This window comes from Lacerta agilis, chromosome 2, assembly GCF_009819535.1.
Source record: "Lacerta agilis isolate rLacAgi1 chromosome 2, rLacAgi1.pri, whole genome shotgun sequence".
Lineage (NCBI taxonomy): Eukaryota > Metazoa > Chordata > Lepidosauria > Squamata > Lacertidae > Lacerta > Lacerta agilis.
The window spans coordinates 110,863,031-110,882,600 of record NC_046313.1 but is presented as its reverse complement, the minus strand read 5'-3'; the positions used below and the strand labels follow the sequence as shown (position 1 = coordinate 110,882,600).

Sequence of the window (19,570 nt, the reverse complement as noted above, 5' to 3'; positions counted from 1 at the left end):
GCTGGTCATCAGAGCCGTCTTTCCCATTGGGTTTACTGGCTTTGCCGGCGGCCTCCCCTTTCCCTGCACGCCCGCCAGCTGTGCCCCGTCAACCATATGACTGGCGGGCGTGCAGCTTCCTTCCGAAGCCTCCGCGAGAGGAGAGCGATCCCCACAGAGGCTTGGGGAAAGGTTGACAACTCTGGGAAAGGAGGGGTGGAGGAAGGATCTTTGAACCACGGCGCCGGATATGCTTAAGGCGGCCCTGCTGGCTAGTTAAGGCAAATGGGGCCCACCAGCCTCAGTTTGCCCTCAACCAGCCTTCACCAACTCACCTTCCTTATTCCAGCCAGTCCAGTGGATAGCCCTGGCTGTCAGCTCCCTCCTCCTTAGTTTCAGTGTTGTGAATATAGAACTCTGCAAGGAGGACGACGAAGCAAAGCTAGAATTAATTGGCTGGGCCAGTCATTGGCTCTGGTGCCACCTAGTGTTGAGCTACCTGCCCCACCAGTCCCAGTGAATGCCAGCCACTACCAACCAGTACTTTTAAACTTTTTGTCATAAACTATTAAGATTTAGGGGTGAGCACTGAGGTGGCAAATTTCGCTGATGACATCAAATTGCTTAGGGTGATTAAAAACAGAAAGGGACTGTGAAGAGCTTAAAAATTATTGATCCAAATTGGGATCAATTTACACCGATGGGATCTGAGCTGTCAGTGACTGGCAAGGAATGGGGTCTTGGGGTCGTGGTGGAAAGTGCAACGAAAATGCCAACCTAGAGCGAAAAAAGGGAAAATTCAATGCTAGGAATCATTAGGAAAGGAGCTGAAAATAAAATTGCCAATGTTGTTATACAAATCTATGATGGAAAAGGTTCAGAAAAGCGAAACCAAAGTGATCAAGGGGGTGGAGCAAGTCCCTTATGAGGATAGGTTATGATGTTTGGGTCTTTTTAGTTTAGAAGAAATGGCCCTGGGAGGAGCGCAATAGAGGTATATAAAATTATGCACGTTGTGGATAGAGAGAAGTTATCTCCTCCTCTCATAGTATGAGAACATGTAGTGATCTATAGAAGCTGAATGTTGGAAGATTCGGGAGTGGCAAAAGGGTTAAGTTCTTCACCAACTTGGACTGCTTTAAAAGGTGGGTTGAATTCATGGAGGATAAGCCTGTCAGTGGCTTAAACAGTCATGATGGCTGTTTGGTACCTCTAGAATCTGAGGCAGTATATTTCAGTGAATACCTGTTGCCGAGGGAACAAGAGTGAGAGGCGCCTGATTGGCCACTGTGGGAAATTAAATGTTGGGCTATATTGAACTAGCAAAGGATCTTCTTATTTTCTTAACCCATTCAACCCTTACCCAGCCCTGAATTTCTGGCAACAATGGTGCATTCCATATGCCAGGGGTCAGCAAACTTTTTTCATTAGGGGGCCGGTCCACTGTCCCTCAGACCTTGTTGGGGGTCGGACTATATTTTGAAAAAAAATAAAAAATTCAACGAATTCCTATGCCCTACAAATAACCCAGAGATGCATTTTAAATAAAAGGACACATTCTACTCATGTAAAAACACGCTGATTCCCGGACCGTCCACGGGCCGGATTTAGAAGGTGATTGGGCCAGATCCGGCCCCCGGGCCTTATTTTGCCTACCCACGCCATATGCTGTATATGGAAATGATATGTGTTATTTCCTTGTGTTTAAAACTTTTTAAATATGGTCCATTCTCAAGCTGAATTTTCTTTTCTACAAAATTTACTGAAGAGCTCTTGTTGCCTCTGATTTTTAAGGACAACCTGACAGAGGCAAACAAAGTGTCCCTCAGGGCTAGTTCCTATGGGGCAAACCTGTGTCAGTTTGTTTATTTTTGAAATTTCTATACTACCCTTCATCAAAAGCCATTGGATAGTGTTTTGGGTTTACACCCACACCTACACCCACGTACCACACATTCCTAAAATTATTTGTAAGTCATATGAAATTACAATAAGAGCTATAAAAACATCAATAAATACTGGTTGGTGAAAATTGCAACGCTTTGTCTGAATAACACTGCTTTTAGGAGATGTCTAAGAGAAGACAAAATGATTCCTGCTGAACCTCTAGTACTAGCAGGGGGTTCCACAGGGCAAGGCCTGGCACATTGAAGGCTCAGTAGAGGCATCCATCCATCCTGGGAGACGATGAAGGAGTGCTCCTTTGAGGATGAGGTCAAGCTGTTGGAAGGTTGCAGCACCTGTTGTGGCTGTAGAGATGATACGGGAGAGACATGTTTTGTTGCAGCTGGAGCAGACAAAGGCATCCTGTTTTGCTGTTGCAGATGCACCATGGTGTTTCTTTGCATTCCTCCTAGTGGTCATTTCTCCTCTGATCACTACTATGGATACACAACTTGACTGCTGTCTCCAGGCACTACAGTTGTCTGCAAGCAATTCCCACACCGGGGCAAGAGGGAGCATATATGCCATATATATGACAACCATTGTCAGAAACTCAGGTATATAAGCTAGGCGCCAAGTGGCTCCTTAAATCAAGGTTACAGTCACCAACACAGAATGTCTGGTTGCTATTTTTGGGCAAGAGGGCTCTAAATTCTTTATTTTTTAAATGATGGACTGACATAGGTTGATAGGCTACTCAGATAAACATATGGCTAGTTCAGATGACAACCTTGAGCTAGGTTGAGAACATTGAGAACTTAAAGAGTAAAGTCACTTGATCCAGGGACAGTCCACAAATATATTGGCCTATTCCTACCTCTTTTTCTTAATGGTGACATGGACCATTCATAACATGAGAATATTATTCACAACTGTGGGCAGGGCAGTGGGGGGGTTGTAAGTGAAGACAAGCTATAACAATTAACTATAACATTATTTATTGCTCCTGTGCAAGCTGCACAGAAAAAAAATATTTGAAAATCATTTGGATTGTTCAGATGATAGAATATATCTGATAGAATTCTACAGGATGTGGTATTAGTGGGAAAACAGTGAAGATCAAAATACAGAAAAGTGCACAGATTGTTACGCCATTCACATCAGCAATCCAAAACCAAAATCCAGTTGTTCCAAGTTCACATAGCTAAGATGCAGCGGCAACATGTGCTTTTTGAAACAACCGATAGGGATGGGGGAGGCTTCCAAAAAAACAAATATCAAGATACCTCCAGCCCAACCCTTCCACCCAGAAAGCAGTTGAAGGGTTAAATCCGTAGAATTCCACTCAGATTCCTAGCAAGGCCTGGAAACCTGAGAAATCTGATGCACTGCAAACCCCAAAGGGCTGCAGTTTTTATGGTTCTCCAGCAACATTTCTGACTCGCAGTTGCACTTGGTAGAAAAGCAGGAGGAAATTACCTAGGAATTAAGATGTTCTTTTCTATAAAGGTCTAAAAGAGCAGACAGTTTGAAATGAGCACAGCCTCCTGCAGAGGAAAGAAAAAAGTGCAACACAAATTTGGCAAGGCTGATTCTACCCTCCAAACTTCTCTTATTTCTGGCATATTATTTGGAGTTATACAAGAAACTCCTGTAGGGAAAAGCTCTGTCAGATTTGACCTTTTCTGCTCGTTCTTCCCATGCTCCACAGGAGTCAGGGGGTAAAAATAATTTGGTGTATGCGTAAGAAAAATCCTGGTTGGATCAGCAGGACATAAGCCACCATAGTTCAGCACCCTGTTCTTACAGTGGCCAGGCAGATGTTGCACTAGGAAGCCTGGACGTCAGCCCAACAACCAAACTCTCCCTCCCTGTGATTTCCAGCAACTGATATTCAGAGGCAGAACAGAGCCCTCCCAATATAGTAGCCATTGCAATGGTGGCTGGTGCTCCCTGGGGAAGAAGGCAGGGAGCCAAAACCACAGCCAAAGCCACTGACAAGCAGAGGCAACTAATTCTAGTTTTGTCCCTGGTCCTCTTTTCCGCTGAGTTGCACAAGTGCAACACTGACACTGAGACTGAATGGCAGGACCAACCCCTGGGCTGGTTATGAATTAAGAAGCTGAGGACTGGCAGACCGAGACCATTATCCCCAATGGATTTTATTTATTTACAGTATTTATATTTACTGCATTGATATCCCAACTTTTCTCCAAGGAGCTCAAGGAGGGGGGGCACCACATGGTTCTCTCCCTCCTCATTTGATCCCCACAACGATCCTGTGAGGTAGGTTCGGCTGAGAGAAGGCTGTGGCTGGCCTAAGGTCTCTCAGTCAGCTTCATGGTTGAGCGGGGATTTGAACCCTGGCCTCCGAAGGCCCTAGTCTGACGCTCTAACCACTGCGCAACACTGGCTCTCTGATATCGCTATTTCATTTTTTTAAAAGGTAATGAGGTGGTTTGCAACGAAGACACACAAAACCGTACAGTGAAAACCATGGAAAAATGAAAGCAGTAATCAATTAATCATTGTGGAAAGATGCATTCTTATTTGCCTGCACAGGCCTGGAGGAGTTGAAAAAAAATTTCAGCAACGCATTTTTAAAAGCTGAAACTTTCGAAGTTGTCTCAGCACTCTGTGATTCTATATGCTTTAGTGGAGATGCCTGCATTGCAGGGGGTTGGACTAGATGACCCTTAGGGAACCCTTTCCAACTCCATGTTTCTATCATTCCTTTTGGAGCTGTCCAACATGGCATGGGTGCGAATGCCACTGTGCTGTGCAATGAGCCTGATTTATTTAGAAAGAAAACAAGAACTGCAGCCAAGGATGCCCTGCACTTTTCCTCAGATGAAGAAGTCCAAGGAGAACCGGAAATGAAGGCTCTTGCTTTGGGTTTTTTGTTTTTTTTAAAGGCTTGTTTCCTTTCAAGCACCTATCTCTTTGTGGTAAACAAAGGGCATCCACTTCCTGCCCCCCTCCCCTTTTGCTCCCCTCTGGAGGGAAACTGGCTTTTGAATACTGTATCTTTCTGCTGCAGAGAACAGGCTGCCAGGGCTGCAAGGGAGAGGTGAGTGAAAATTGGGGGGGGGGGGGGGGTAAAAGAAGGGGAGGGGGCAGGAGGAAGCTGCAGTTGGATAGAGTATGCAAAATTGCAGGAAAAACAATGAAACTACTGCTGCAATCCCAGATCCTGGGAGAACAATAGGGCAGAAGCAACAAGATTCAACCTCTCTCCCAATTCAAACCAATTCCAAACAGCCTGCTAAAGAACGATGCGGGGAACCTGTGTTCCTTCAGATGTTGTTGGACTACAACTCCCATCACTCCTGACTATTGGTTGTGCTGGCTGGGGCTGATGGGAGTTGGAGTCCTAATAGCATTTGGATGCCCCCCCCCCACGGGGGGTTCCCCGCCCCCAAATCCCTGCTGCAAAGTGCATGCTAGTGCAGAAGTGGAAAGATGTCACAAGCGTACACACTAAATCATAGAATCACAGAATTACTGAGCTGGAAGGGATCCCAAGGGTCATCTAGTCCAACCCCCTGCAATGCAGTAATTCTGTGCACAGTTGTCCCTCAAACCAGCATCTTTCTGGAAGCTAGCACAAGGTTGCCAGGCGTTGCACAGATTTTGTCACTGTGCCTAGGGAACGGCAGCTTCAGCCTCAACTGTTAGCGCACAGTGGTACCACACCACTTGCAATGTTAAACTACACAGGAGCAGGTTGTTGTTTTTTTCTCCCACTGGTCAGTTGGCAAGCCTGAGTTGCCACCTTTTCTTCAGCTTTCCTGATTGGGCTCCTCTGCTTGCCGCCAACCTTAGATAGACATTAGAGTGAAGTTTTGCACTGAAAGAGAAATCTGTTATTTGAGGGAATGCCTGTTTCTTCCTTGAGAGGTGGTATGTTCCCTTTAACAGGAGGTATTTAATAGCAACCGCCTGTCGGGGAGACTGTGCTGTAGTTGTATTTTATGTCTTTCACTAATCAGGGAAAACAAAACAAAATAAAAAATTCCTTCCAGTAGCACCTTAGAGACCAACTAAGTTTGTTCTTGGTATGAGCTTTCGTGTATCTGAAGAAGTGTGCATGCACACGAAAGCTCATACCAAGAACAAACTTAGTTGGTCTCTAAGGTGCTACTGGAAGGAATTTTTTATTTTGTTTTGTTTTGACTATGGCAGACCAACACGGCTACCTACCTGTAACTGGAACTAATCAGGGAGTTAGACTAGATGAGAGGAAGATCCCTTATGTCTCTGTGGCTCCATTCACATCATACATTTTAAAATAGGATTATTTTTTCTGCCAAACAATCCTGGGAACTGTAGTTTCCAAAGGGTGCTAAGAGTTGCCCCCTATTCCTCTCACAGAGCTACAGTTCCATATTAATATAAACAGCCCCTCTTCTCTGGAAACTCTGGGAATTGTAGCTCTGTCAGGGAAATGAATTGTGCTATCTGCAGTTAATATCATTAGCAGTGATGAGTTTATTTTGCATTGTTTAAGAATAAATAATTCATGTTAGAGTTTATTTCCTCTGAAACACAGTCATACCTCAAATTTATATTTAACCTCTGCAAGTTGCTCATACCATAACATACAATGGAAAGTGTGCCACAGTTCCATTGATTTATTTGCCCATCCTTCATCCTTCTCGATCAGTTCTGGGGCTACTTATATTGGCCTGTCTTTGCGGACAGTTGTAGGGATTCCTGAAATAATGGATAAGAATCATTTTGAAATTCTGTCTATCTCGATTTGACATCAAATGTGTTGAACACACTTTTCCAACAACAGTGTTGAGTTTGACTCACCTTGCAACAGTAATAAAGCATTTGAAAATGATGGGTAAATAACATTATAAGAAAGGAGCTGTCTCTTAGGACAGTAGTGTTTAGTGGGTCTCGCCTGTTCTAAGCTCCTTGCACCCAGAGATCTAGCTTATCAGGAAGGTCCAGACACTTTGTGAGAGCAGGTTCCCAACTAAATATTCACATAAATCTTGTTCCCTTTCAGGAGAAGCCTGCAGCACTTCATCGGAGAGACCACAACACCCTGCAACTTGTGGTTTCCTAGAAGACTGTAATGATATATAGCAAGAGATTCATGGACTGACTGTGAGGAGTGATTTAAAGAAAGCCCACCAGGGGCTGGGAACTCCTCCTTACATTTGAACAGTTCAATGGAGACCTTGAGAGTGGAGTTGAACATGTCTGTGGATGAAGGGGCAGCAAAGACCCCAGGATTGCAGAGGGGAGAGCAAAACACCCCCAACGTCAAATTGTGGACAGATCTGGGGGAAACAAAAGCCCCACAGCTTGTATGCATTGAGGGGATTGGAGAATCACAAGCTACGGTCTATCCACGGCAGCTGAAACGTGAACCAGAAGAGGAGCTTCAGGAATGCTGGGAAGCCCAGTGGCAGGAGTTCCTCCAGACATTGCGGGCCCCTCACTCAGGATGGGGGAATCCTCAGGTATCAGAGGGGCCCTCACCATGGGAGGATGCCAAGGCCTTCCTGGCCTCCTTTGAGAAAGTAGCCTCAGCCTGCCGGTGGCCTCTGGACAAGTGGGTGACCCTGCTCTTGCCAGCCCTCAGCGGAGAAGCCCAGCAGGCCTTCAACGGCCTCAGTGCCCGGGACAGGGGAGACTACGGGAAGGTGAAGGCGGCCATCTTGCAAGGGGAGGCCACTTTGAGGGAGAAGCAGCGCCAGCACTTCAGGCAGTTCTGCTACCAGGAAGTGGAGGGGCCCAGAGGCGTTTACGGCCGGCTGAGGGAACTTTGCCGCCAATGGCTGAGAGCGGAGAGACACACCAAGGAGGAGATCTTGGAGCTGCTGATCCTGGAGCAGTTCCTGACAGTCTTGCCCCAGGAAATGGAGAGCTGGGTCAGGGAAGGCAGGCCTGAAACCTGCAGCCAGGCAGTGGCCTTGGCAGAGAATTTCTTGTTGCAGCAGCATAATATGGTGAAACAGGAAGGAGAGGTGAGGGGTGTTCTGGTGGTCTTGGAAGGTGGATTCAGGAGAGAGTGGCTGCCCCAGTTTTGCATTACAGTGGTGCCCCACTAGACGAATGCCTTGCTAGACGAAAAACTCGCTAGACGAAAGGCATTCGCTAGCAGAAGGCTGCCCCGCAAGACGAAAAAGTCAATGGGCTTGCCTCGCAAGACAAAAAATTTCCCCCCGCGAAAACCGCTATTCTGCCTTGGTGCTTCGCAAGACGAAAAATTCGCTATACGAAGACACTCGCAGAACGAATTATTTTCGTTTTGCGAGGCACCACTGTACTTGATTTGTGCCAATCCAGTTACAGCTCGGATTGTTAGATAAATGGCAATGGAGTTGAAGAGATACTGTTGCCAGTAGTATTTTAGATCAGATTTTTGCAGCTAGCTTTCTGGGGTTATGGTGGTCAGCTGGGATAAAGTTCCTCTATGGAAACAGGAATACAGGAATATACCAAGTCAGGCTCAAATATACCAAGTCATGCTCAGTACTGCTGACAAGTGACTGGCAGCAGCTGTAGAGAGGACTCTCCTGTATGTTATATACCACTTTAAACAGCCATGGCTTCCCCCCAAGAATCCTGGGAAGTGTAGTTTGTTAAGGATGCTGGGAGTTGTTAGGAGACTCCCTATTCCCCACACAGAGTTACAATTCCCAGAGTTCCCTGGGAAGAAGGGCTGGTAGTTAAAGCACTGAGGGGAATAAGGAGTCTCCTAACAACATTCTGCATTACCTGTAGTTTCTCGACCATGTGCAAGGGAACCCCGTACTGAGTGGATTTTTTGAGGAGAAACCAAATATTTGCCTCTCTTGGAGCACTAATGCCTTGATTTTTCTTTAATTGCAGCTTCAGATGTCTCGGCCTCAGGGGATCATAACAGCTGTGGATTCCTCTGAGGCCAGCCAGGCAGACACCTGGCAGAGGCAGGTTTGCCAGGCCACTGAACAGGCGAGAAAAGGAGGTAAGGACACAAGGGGTAAGACTCAGGTTGCATCAGAATGATGGGAAATTGTTTGGGTTGTATCTAATGAAGTCATCCTGTTAGCGCAGGGACTTCCACCTGTGCCATGGGACTTCATCTGCTCACTAGAGATGAGAAGGCCTGGGGGAGGGATAGAAAAATGGGGGGACCCAGTTTTGATTTTATTTTAAATGTGAAGGGCACCACATTCTGCTTATACTTGCAGTTGATGGGCAAATGCGCGAGAACAAGATGAAGGAGCCTCATCGTGGATGTTCTGTGCAGGTGGCACCAGAAAAGCGCTCCTTGGAAAGAGGCGACATATTCCAGTATCACAACAAGGCCGCAGGTCTTCAGATTCTGCGAGAGTTGGAAAAGGAGCAGGGAAAGGATGCGACAAAGAGTCTTGCCGAAACTCCTTCTTGTTGGGAAGGGGGCTCTCGGAAAAAAGTGGTCATAGCCCAGAATAACACCTTGCATGGCAAGGGAGAAAAGGCCCAGAGTGACTTCAGAGGAGACTCAGACATTCGGATAATCCACCTTGTTGAGAAACCACGGCAATTGCAGTACCGAGTGGAAACCTTTGGTGAAAGCTCAACCCATGTGGCAAGGGAGAGAAGCCCCCAGGGAGAGAAGCCGCATAAGTGCACCTACTGTGGGAGGAGCTTCTGTCATAGTGCAAGTCTCGCAGCACACGAGAGAATCCACACAGGTGAGGAAATGGGTCCGTGTCAGGCTGTAAGCTGCATTCGCTGGGCAGGAGAACTCCATGGGTGCCTGAGCAGATCGGGGGCTGAATTGAAGGAAGTCCCCATTGCCATCCCTGGCAGATCCAGTTAAAAGGATCTGGGTTTTTTCCTGTCCCTGAAACCCATCCTTAACTGCACAGCCACAGGAATAGTTAATACACGGCTAAGGCAGATTATTAGTCTCACTTGGTATAAAGTGGCTTAGCAGATTTAAATCAATGGCTGGGTACACACTGACTCATTTGCAATGCAAAAATGTAGTTTTTCTCATTCCAGAGCCATTCATGCTCGTCCTCAGCATGCAGATGGAACAGGTGATTGCAATCTTGGTATACATCCATGGCTGCTATTTTTAAATTATTATTAAAATTTATTGGTTGAGTTACCCAGGTAACTCAAAGTGAATTACAATATGTAAAAAGGCAAACACGTACAGTGGTACCTCGACTTACGAAGATAATGTGTTCCGAACGCGCCCTCATAGGTCGAAATTTTCATAAGTCGAAAGGCGCTATCTCCGAAGGGGAAAAAATTCCGTAAGTCGAGAAAACCGCATTTAAAAACTCGTAAGTCGAGGTATTGCGCCGCCGCTTTCCCTTCGTAAGTCGAAAAATTCGGAAGCGGCGGCCATTTTTTTCCTTCCGGAACTCATTCGGAAGTCGAAAATTTCATAAGTCGAGGAGCTCGTAAGTCGAGGTACCACTGTACGTTGAAATGAGCATAAAAGAAAAAATGAAACAAAGACAATCCTGTTTTTAAAAGACAGGATTAAAACATTCTACCCGCTCAAGTTGGCCACAGATAATTAAGAACCAAAGGCCTGGCAAAAAAGACGTGGTTTTGCGTGGTGCCTAAAGCTATGTAATGATGGTGCCAGGCAAGCCTCCCCAGGGAGAGCATTCCACAAGTGAGAAGCCACCACCAAAAAGGCCCATTCTCATGTTGCCACCCTCCAGACCTCCTGAGGAGGGGGCACACAAAGGTCACAATGATGATTCTTTTTCTTGCTCTGTTGTTGCTTTTCTTGTCTTGTGAGACCCTTTGGGCACATTTATGTGGAAAAGCAGCATGCAAATTTAATGGGTTTCCTCTAGGCGGGACTAGTTTTGGATGCAACACGATGTCGTCTTGTCTTGATGGCTACCTCCGGATAGGACTAGAATTAGACACAAACTAATAATTAAAATAATGTGGAAAACCGGTGAAGATACAGATTTTTCCTTCTTTGGGGCAGAGAACCTATTTGCTTTAGCTGAGATTCCTGCATTGCAGGGGGTTGGACTATATGACCCATGGGGTTCCTTCCAATTCTACAATTCTGTGATTTCTATGTTTAAATTTGAGGAAGAGGACAGAGATTTCCAGCTATTGGGAACACTTAGCCAGAGCAAGAGTTTCACATCAAGGTTCTTTTTTTATATATACGCATCCAGGAGCACTTGAAACCGAGGGACATCGCCTTCAGCAGGAAAGCCCAGAACAACTGGAGCTAAGGGAGGCACTGTTGAGAAGAGGCAAGGTTTCGCGTCATGGCAAAGAGGGAGTGAGGCCTGCGGGTCAGCAGGGGATCAGGCCAGAGAGGAACGTGGATGGAGCTCTTCCCAGTAAAGGAGGCGGCTTGGGGTGGGAAGAGGGCAACGGTCACCAGAGGCTCCACCACTGCCATTGCGGAAGGAGCTTCAAGCACCGCTGCAACCTGAAAGCCCATGAGCGGACCCACACTGGAGAAAGGCCCCACAAGTGTTTGGACTGTGGGAGGAGCTTCGGCAAGGGTTCCACGCTCCGGGCTCACGTGAGGACTCACACCGGGGAGAAGCCATACATGTGCTCCACCTGCGGGAAAAGGTTCACAACCAGGTCGGGCCTCCTGACCCACGAGAGGATCCATACAGGGGAGAGGCCCTATAAGTGTTCGGACTGTGGGAGGAGCTTCATCCAGAAGTCCTGCCTCCTGGCCCACGAGATAAGCCACAAAGGAGAGAAGTCGTACAGCTGCCCCGACTGCGGGAAGAACTTCGGGCACAGCTCAGGCCTTCGCGTGCATAGGAGAATCCACTTGGGAGGGAGAACCACGGAGAAGCTCTGACTGCGGCAGAACAAATGGCCGGACAAACCATGGTTAAAGCAAACCACAGCTGAGCATTAAATGTGCTAATGCGCTGTCTCTTTGTAGCTACAAATTTGTGTTGTTAAGGCAAAGGAGTCTTTCAGATATCAATATGTGATAGGTGGGGACTGAGATCTGGCAGTTGTGGAGAACACAAAAAGCTTTGTTGAACCCGACTTACCACCCCCCCCACCCTGATTCTCCCAAATCAAACCTTGTAGTTCTTATTTCAGCAGTAAACTGGTGTCTTGAGCTGTACCATTTCTGACGGTAGTTGGGAGCTCAATATGTTCAAATACTTCACTATTAAAAAGAAGCAAACACCCTGCATCTAGAAAGCTAGTGTTCCAATGAGAATCATTTTAGCCCAGGCACACTAGTTTTCTATATGCAGGGTTTTTGTTTTATGCATTCAGGAACACGAGTCCTCCCCCTGCAATCTGAAGTGGTACTTCCCAGAGGCAGATTTACCCCCTTTAGGTGAACCAGACCATAGCCTGAATTGTATCTCTTTTGACAATTTTTCACATTGTATGGTTGCCTTTTATTTATTTGCCCCTGAAGAAAGCGTGCACAAGAACTCCAACCCCGCCTGCAAATATGAATGTAGAGGCAGGGCACTCAGCCTTCTTTGAATTGCTGTCGTAGATAAAATTTTATATGTATTTATTTTTAGTAGAAGCTCATCCCTGTGAGTTGCTGTCCCAGTTGCTGTCCCAGCTGCTGTCCCAAACTGATCATTTCATTTTTCATGTTTTAAAAGCAAGGTCTTTGCACTTTGGGCCAAACAAACCCCAACACTAACTGAGTTAGCAATGCCAGTAACTAGCCAGGGATGAGACCTTGAGGTCGTGGTGGATAGTTTTGATGAAGACATCTATCTACCCAGTGTGTGCCACAGCTGTGATAAAGGCAAATTCCACCCTGGGAATTGTTAAGAAAGGAATTTAAAATAAAACTGCTGGTATCATAATGCTGTTCTACAAATCTATTGTGGTAAGAAAAATACTGCTCCCTTTCCCTTATGGGGTATCGAAGAGCCCGTATATAGTCCTTATGTAGGTTTTCTATCGGTAGGAGAAAATAACAGAGGTCAACCAGAGAGTACAGTGGTACCTCTGGTTACGTACTTAATTCGTTCCGGAGGTCCATTCTTAACCTGAAACTGTTCTTAACCTGAAGCACCACTTTAGCTAATGGGACCTCCTGCTGCTGCTGTGCCGCCAGAGCACAATTTCTGTTCTCATCCTGAAGCAAAGTTCTTAACCTGAAGCGTTATTTCTGGGTTAGCGGAGTATGCAACCTGAAGCGTATGTAACCCAAGGTACCACTGTATTGAGAAGCAAAGCAGCTAGTAAGCATGATCTTTATTAAACTGTTGCAACAGGGTCCCCCACTCCCCCATGCAGGGAAGGAGAGGAACCCAGAACATTGGTGTGCAAGCTCTTATGTAGATATTTGAAATTGTCTGTAGCTCAAGACCACCCTGAAAACATCATACAGTACATCACATCACAGAAAAAGGTGGTCCCCAGCAGAAATTTGTGTGTGTTGCTTCTACCTGATAATGCCTTAGATTGCCTTTTCTGGGTAGACTGGCCATTCCTCTGAGATGGTAAATACTTAGTTCCTGAATCTCTTATGCATACAGTACTGATAGTGTGCTCCGCTTAACAGATACTTGCCAGGCTGTATTTACAGTCCAAAGACAATTGGAAAGCTTTTCCCATTTCCTTCCTCCTTGCAGAGAAATATTTGACTCAATTTGGGAGAGTCAAAATGGCTTCGGGATTGCTCTCCTGTACGGTTTCAGACACTATACTTATGCATGTGTGTTTGCCTTGTACATTTATGAACATCTATTCCAGATATATACAAGACCTTAGAATTCCTATAACACTATGCTGAGACTGCATTTGGAATACCGTATACAGCTCTGATCATCTCGCTTCACGGAAGGATATTGCAGAGCTGGAAAAGTTTATTTTTACATTTCTACCCCACCTTGAGCTACCCCAAAGAGCTCAAGCTGGCATGCATGGTTCTCCACCTCCCCATTTTATCTTCACAACAACCCTGTGAGGTAGATTAGGCTCAGACAGTGACTATTCCAATCTCACCCTGTGAATGACTGAGTGGGGAATTTGAACCCTGGGCTCCCAAGTCCTAGTCCAGGCATAGGCAAACTCCTGCCCTCCAGATGTTTTGAGACTACAATTCCCATCATCCCTGACCACTGGTTCTGTTAGCTAGTGACGATGGGAGTTGTAGTTCCAAAATATCTGGAGGGCCGGAGTTTGTCTATGCCTGTTCTAGTCCAACCTTTAAGCACTTTACCCATAGCTGTCAACTTTTTCCTTTTCTTGCGAGGAATCCTATTCGGAATGAGGTAATTTCCCTTTAAAAAAAAGGGAAAAGTTGACAGCTATAACTTTACCATCCAGGCTCTTTTATGTGTGTGTACATATCACATCAACACATTCAGGTTGCCCAATTACAATTTATCTTGCACAACCAACTTGCTCCGCCGATCAGACTTCATTGCAATAAGAAAAGCGCCTGAAACAGGTCGGATTATCGACCAGAGAAGAGTGTCTGCAAGGTTATTCATTACTCAAACGGTTAAATCCACCGAGTTCAGCTCCGGTTCCTAGAAAGGCCAGAGAGAGAGAGAGAGAGAGAGAGAGAGAGAGAGAGAGGATGGAGAAGGCGGAGGAGGAAGAAAGATGACGATTGAATAAGAAAGCCACTTCCTTACCAGACCTTTTCCCATCGCGCCCCCTGGAGGTGAGTGGCGGGGTTGGCTTGTTCTACGACCTTTGCAGAAAAGGGGCTTCATGTTGGAGCCTTTTAGCAGATCTCCCCACCCCACCCCCAGCTGCAGTTAGCAGGGTTTGCATTGCAAAAGGCTGCAAGGAGAGGTGAGCGTGGAGAGAAAGGAAGAGGTTTTAAAGGGGAGCCTAGTAAGTTCCAGAGAATGGACAGCAGCAGCCCAGGATCTAGTTGCACAAAAAGCGAGAGAGACTGAAGAAGAGGAAGAAAAAAGATCCGTTGTGTGTTCAGATACTCTGGTTGCCTCGATTATCTGGCATTTCACCCTGGTAAATCCACTGTCGTGTGTGTGTGTGTGTGTGTGTGTGTGTGTGTTGGGAAGGAGTGCCTTTATCATTATGATTGTAAAATAGTAATACATTTCTGGTCAAAGAATTTCTGCTCATGCAAGCCTATCCAAGATGGCTAGAATGCTTTAGTCTGCCTTTAACTACGCTTATTTTAATAAACAGTTTGAATTTTTAAAATCTGTTTTTGGTTGTTGTTGACAGTTATCATCATTATTATTTGCAAACTCTTTAGAGGTTTTGGGTACAATCCAGCAATATACAATATAGTTATTACTCATATCATCATTTACTATCCCAGCTTCCTAACAGCTTGTGGTACCAGCTGCTTCCTGGTTGTTCACACTGAGAAAAGGATGCTGAACTAGATGGGACACTGGCCTTAAATAGCAGGGCTCGTTGTTGTTGTTGTTGTTGTTGTTGTTGTTGTTGCCTTCAGGCTGAAAAACTGCTTAAACTAGCATTAAGCAACGTGGAAAAAAACACGTTGAAAACTAAAGGATCCTCAAGCAGCCCAAGCAGAACACAAAACCCTTAGAGTTCCAAATCCTGCAATCCCTTAAAGACTTTGAAACTTTATTTTTAAAAAGCTGGGATGCTATATATCTTCACCCAACTCTGACTTGTGCTGCGTTCACATTACTGTCTTAGAACAAAATGAAGCATTGCCTTCCCTCTGGCCCACATGACATGAATATAGCCCTGAAGAGAGGTTCCTCAAGGAAGGAAAGGCCTCTGGGAGGGGTTGTGGCTTAGTGGCCCTGAGGGCCAAACAGAGAGGTTTGAAGGGCCACTTTTGTTCCTGAGCCTGAGGTTCCTTACCCCAGCCTTAGGGCATTGTCTTGGTGCTCACCTGGTGCTGAGCTGCTTGTCTTTCTGCAGTCAGACAAATCCTCCTCTTTGCCCAAGATGTTTAGGCTTTTTAGATCCTAGCCTTTCATCTTCTGTGTCACTACTGCCTTTTTGCTGTTCTCATACTGTGGCGAGCCATTTTTAAAGACTTTGGCCTCACGTGTGGGGTAATATTTATTCGTAAGAAATAAGCATCCAGAGCAGGATGTGTCTCATATTATGATTCTCCCCTTCGTCCTGGGCAGGTGATGGACGGGTGCGTGAGAATAAGATGAAGAAGCTTCGGGAGCAAGTGGATCTGGGAAAGATATGAGAGAAACTGTTCCTAGAAGATTGTTTGGATGGGGGGGGGGAAGTGAAAGATCATGATTATGGTGCCCTAAAGCCATGTGCTGATGTCAAAGGCAGCTTCCAACAGAGCTGAAATCATAAACACCAAATAATGCATACAGGAGAGGATAAATATAAGTGTTCAGAATGTGGGAAAACCTTCAGCCGGAGCACCAACCTTCTAGTACATGAAAGAACCCACACTGGAGAGAAACCATACGAGTGCTCCAACTGTGGGAGAAGCTTCACCCACAGTTCAAATCTTAGGGCACATGAGAAAATCCACACAGGAGAAAAGCCGTACACATGCACAAACTGTGGCCAGACCTTCTATCACAGCTCGAGCCTTACAGCGCATGAGAGAATCCACACAGGGGAGAATGTACACAGGTGCCCACACTGTGAGAAGGTCTTCACTCGTAGCTCAGTTTTTAGGAAACACATGAGAATCCATACAGGTGAGAAACCGTTCAAGTGCTCTGACTGTGGGAAAAGTTTCTCTCAGAGGTGCAATCTTATTATCCACGAGAAGACCCACACAGGAGAGAGACCCTTTAAGTGCTCCGATTGCGGGAGAAACTTCAGTCGAAAATGTGACCTCATCGCACACGAGAGAATCCACACAGAGGAGGACCCATACAAGTGTCCGCACTGCGGGAAAAGCTTCTCTCAGAAGTCCAACCTTGTCATACATGAGAGGATCCATACAGATGAGAATCCGTATCCGTGTCTGCACTGTGGGAAACGCTTCCGTCAGAAGGGGAACCTCATGACGCACGTGCGGATCCACACAGGAGAGAAGCCATACCACTGTTTGGATTGCGGGAGGAGATTCAGTCAGAAGGGCAGCCTCACATCACATGAGAAAACCCATTCAAGAGAGAAAAGGACTGTCTAAAAGCTTAACTTGCATGCAGGAAGTCAGGACTTGATATTTTTCAGCCTCAGGTGGAAGTTACCTGGTTTAGTTTTCTGGCTTGGGGGAGCCCTGGTTGTTGTTGTTGTTGTTCAGTCGTTCAGTCGTGTCCGACTCTTCGTGACCCCATGGACCAGAGCACGCCAGGCACGCCTATCCTTCACTGCCTCCCGCAGTTTGTCCAAACTCAGGAGCCCTGGTAGTTCCTCAAAAACTTACTAAGGGATCTCTCAGTGCAAAGATCAATAGGGGCAAACATGCTTCCCTGAAAGATGGATTGCCCACTACTATTGACCGTCCTCAACACATAGCTATTGATCTACCAGGCTTGTCTTATGTTTTTATGCACCACAAACCCTGCCCCTCAAAAGATGAAACCCTAGTTACTGTGGCTGGAGAAATACAGGACTGTGAAACCAGCTAGGAACAGTTACTCAGCAGGACTCAAGCTTTAATACATTTGCCAATAGTTTTAAAAAGAAAAGGCATTGGGGGGATTTGCAGCTCTTTGGGGGGGTTCTTAAAATGACATGTTCTATGTGTATATTTTAGCCCTGGTGTTGGAATTTGCTCTGCAGAGGGGCTCAAATGGTAGGAAATGGTTTAAGAGAAGGGCAGCTTCATCACCGCCTCTTCCTGCTAGTTCATTTAACAGAGTCCTACTCCCTCAGTTTCATAACGGAGTGGGTCAGCTGCTCCTTCTTCATAGTTATCCCATATCTGCACTTGGGAATTGATCACTTTTGCCTGCCCACAGCGGTGTTGTCAATGATGGTTGGGAAAATTTACGAGAAACACTGTGAACAGTAAAAAGGTAATTCTACTACTACAAGTTAGATTTCTTATGAAACGCAGCAGTCTGTAGGGTGCTGTCTTCCAGGATACTTACCAGTATTTCTCTCTCTCTCTCTCTCTCTCTCTCTCTCTCTCTCTCTCTCTCTCTCTCTCTCACACACACACACACACACACACACACACACACTTTTCGTGTCTCATCAGAAAATCAGCTTTTCAAGGCCACTAGAAATGTGTGTTCCTCTTTGGGCAGTTTTCGGAAGGTTTTCTAAAGTTGCTGGGGTTCCTCTATGCCTGCTGATACTTTGTGCATCGATGTTGCCATTTTGGCTACCTTTGGGCCAGCACTTGAAGAACCGAGTAGCCGTGTGATTGCCCGCTTTTTTTTGTTTTTGTTGTTAAATAAAAGTGTTTCCTTTTTCTCCTTCACACCCTCCCCTTCCCACTTGTTTTTATATGTAAGTGCACAACACTGAACATTTCACTGCCAGCTCCCCATGGCTCAGTTTACAATTCACAACAACCCGTAAAATAAAAGGAAGGGAAAGACAGAGCAAGAAAAGAGGAGACTCACTTGAATGAAAGCTCCTCTGTACAAAAGCAGTCCCTGCATATAGAAATCTAGCAAGTCAGGGGAAAGAATGTTAGGGCCAAATTAATGTTACTGCTTGTGGGCATCTTCCCACAGGCTTCTGGTTGGCCACGTGAGAACTGCATGGGCCATTGGCCTAATCCAGCAGTTCTTACGCCCAGCTTCCATAATTCAGTTTGGGATAAAGTGTTGATGAAGGTGAGATTCAAACCCACATGCCCGAGGAGCAATGGATTAGCCAGTCATCACCTTCACCTTGTGATCATGAGGGTAGGGGACCCAAACCTGTACCTGGATGGACTCAAACTACCAGACACACTAACCAGACCCAAACAATCAGACACACTAACCAACGGAGCCACAGAGAGCTGAATGGTTTCCCCTTTCAGCCTCCTTTGGGCTTAGGTTTTGTTGCTGGAGCTGAATAGATGACAAACAGACAGATGGTTTGAGAGGCTGAACAATTTAATGTCTGAGCAAACTTGGTCACCACATTTTCACCCTGAAGCCCACATCATTTCTGAACAGAGGATTCGTTCTTTTTAATTTAAACATTCTTCTTAGTTGTTTAACATAGAAAAATATCACCAATCAAAATCTACTTGTGGTTCTAAAAACTGTTTCTCTCATTGATGCATTCAATTCCTGGTCAAGGAATATGTTTTTCTCTTTATTTACTTATTACTTGCAAATGCTTAATACAGATAAATAACAGCAATCAAGACTCCCAACTCACCACCCATGATGCCCACAGTCTTCCCTTTTCCCTTCTTAGAGAGTGCCGCTGAACACATCCCTTGGCAAAAAGGAAGAGAGAGCAGGAAGTTGCCTTCTCAGAGGCTCCCAACTCAAGACCTTCAGATTATGAGACTGACCTGCTGCTTCATACGCTAAGAAGTGGGTAGACAGTGGCATCTCCTCCCCATTGGGAATGCTCTCACTCTGTCCACCTTCCTTGCAAAGATGCACAACTCACAATTCATGATATTTACACAAAGTGACAATGCATCACCCCTGGTGAGACGCTTCAGAAATGCAACCTTCAGGAACAGTTAACACCAGCAGCCCAATCCAAAGCAAGTTTCATAAGGAATGTTAATGCAACAACCCTAAACATTTTAACTGGGCCAAAATCCCACTGAATTCAGTGAGATTTATCTCTGAAATGTGGAGATATGTTATGATGCGTCCCGCGGGGGCAAGCTGTGAGACTGACCCCCAGGTAGGGACGAAGCCTGCGTGCCCTCATGACTACTCGAGTCCAGGGGCACACTGAT

General features: G+C 45.9%; 1 protein-coding gene across 1 annotated transcript; it reads left to right on the top strand.

The window, feature by feature from the left end:
• The first annotated feature begins 6,950 nt into the window (after positions 1 to 6,950).
• LOC117042433 (zinc finger protein 271-like) lies at positions 6,951 to 16,974 on the top strand. The gene is made up of 6 exons (XM_033141979.1): positions 6,951 to 7,850; positions 8,719 to 8,833; positions 9,060 to 9,545; positions 11,016 to 11,666; positions 15,906 to 15,952; positions 16,088 to 16,974. Exons 1-6 carry the CDS (start codon positions 7,050 to 7,052, stop codon positions 16,886 to 16,888), a joined length of 2,901 nt encoding a protein of 966 aa, XP_032997870.1. The 5' UTR covers positions 6,951 to 7,049; the 3' UTR covers positions 16,889 to 16,974.
• The last annotated feature ends 2,596 nt before the right edge of the window (positions 16,975 to 19,570 follow it).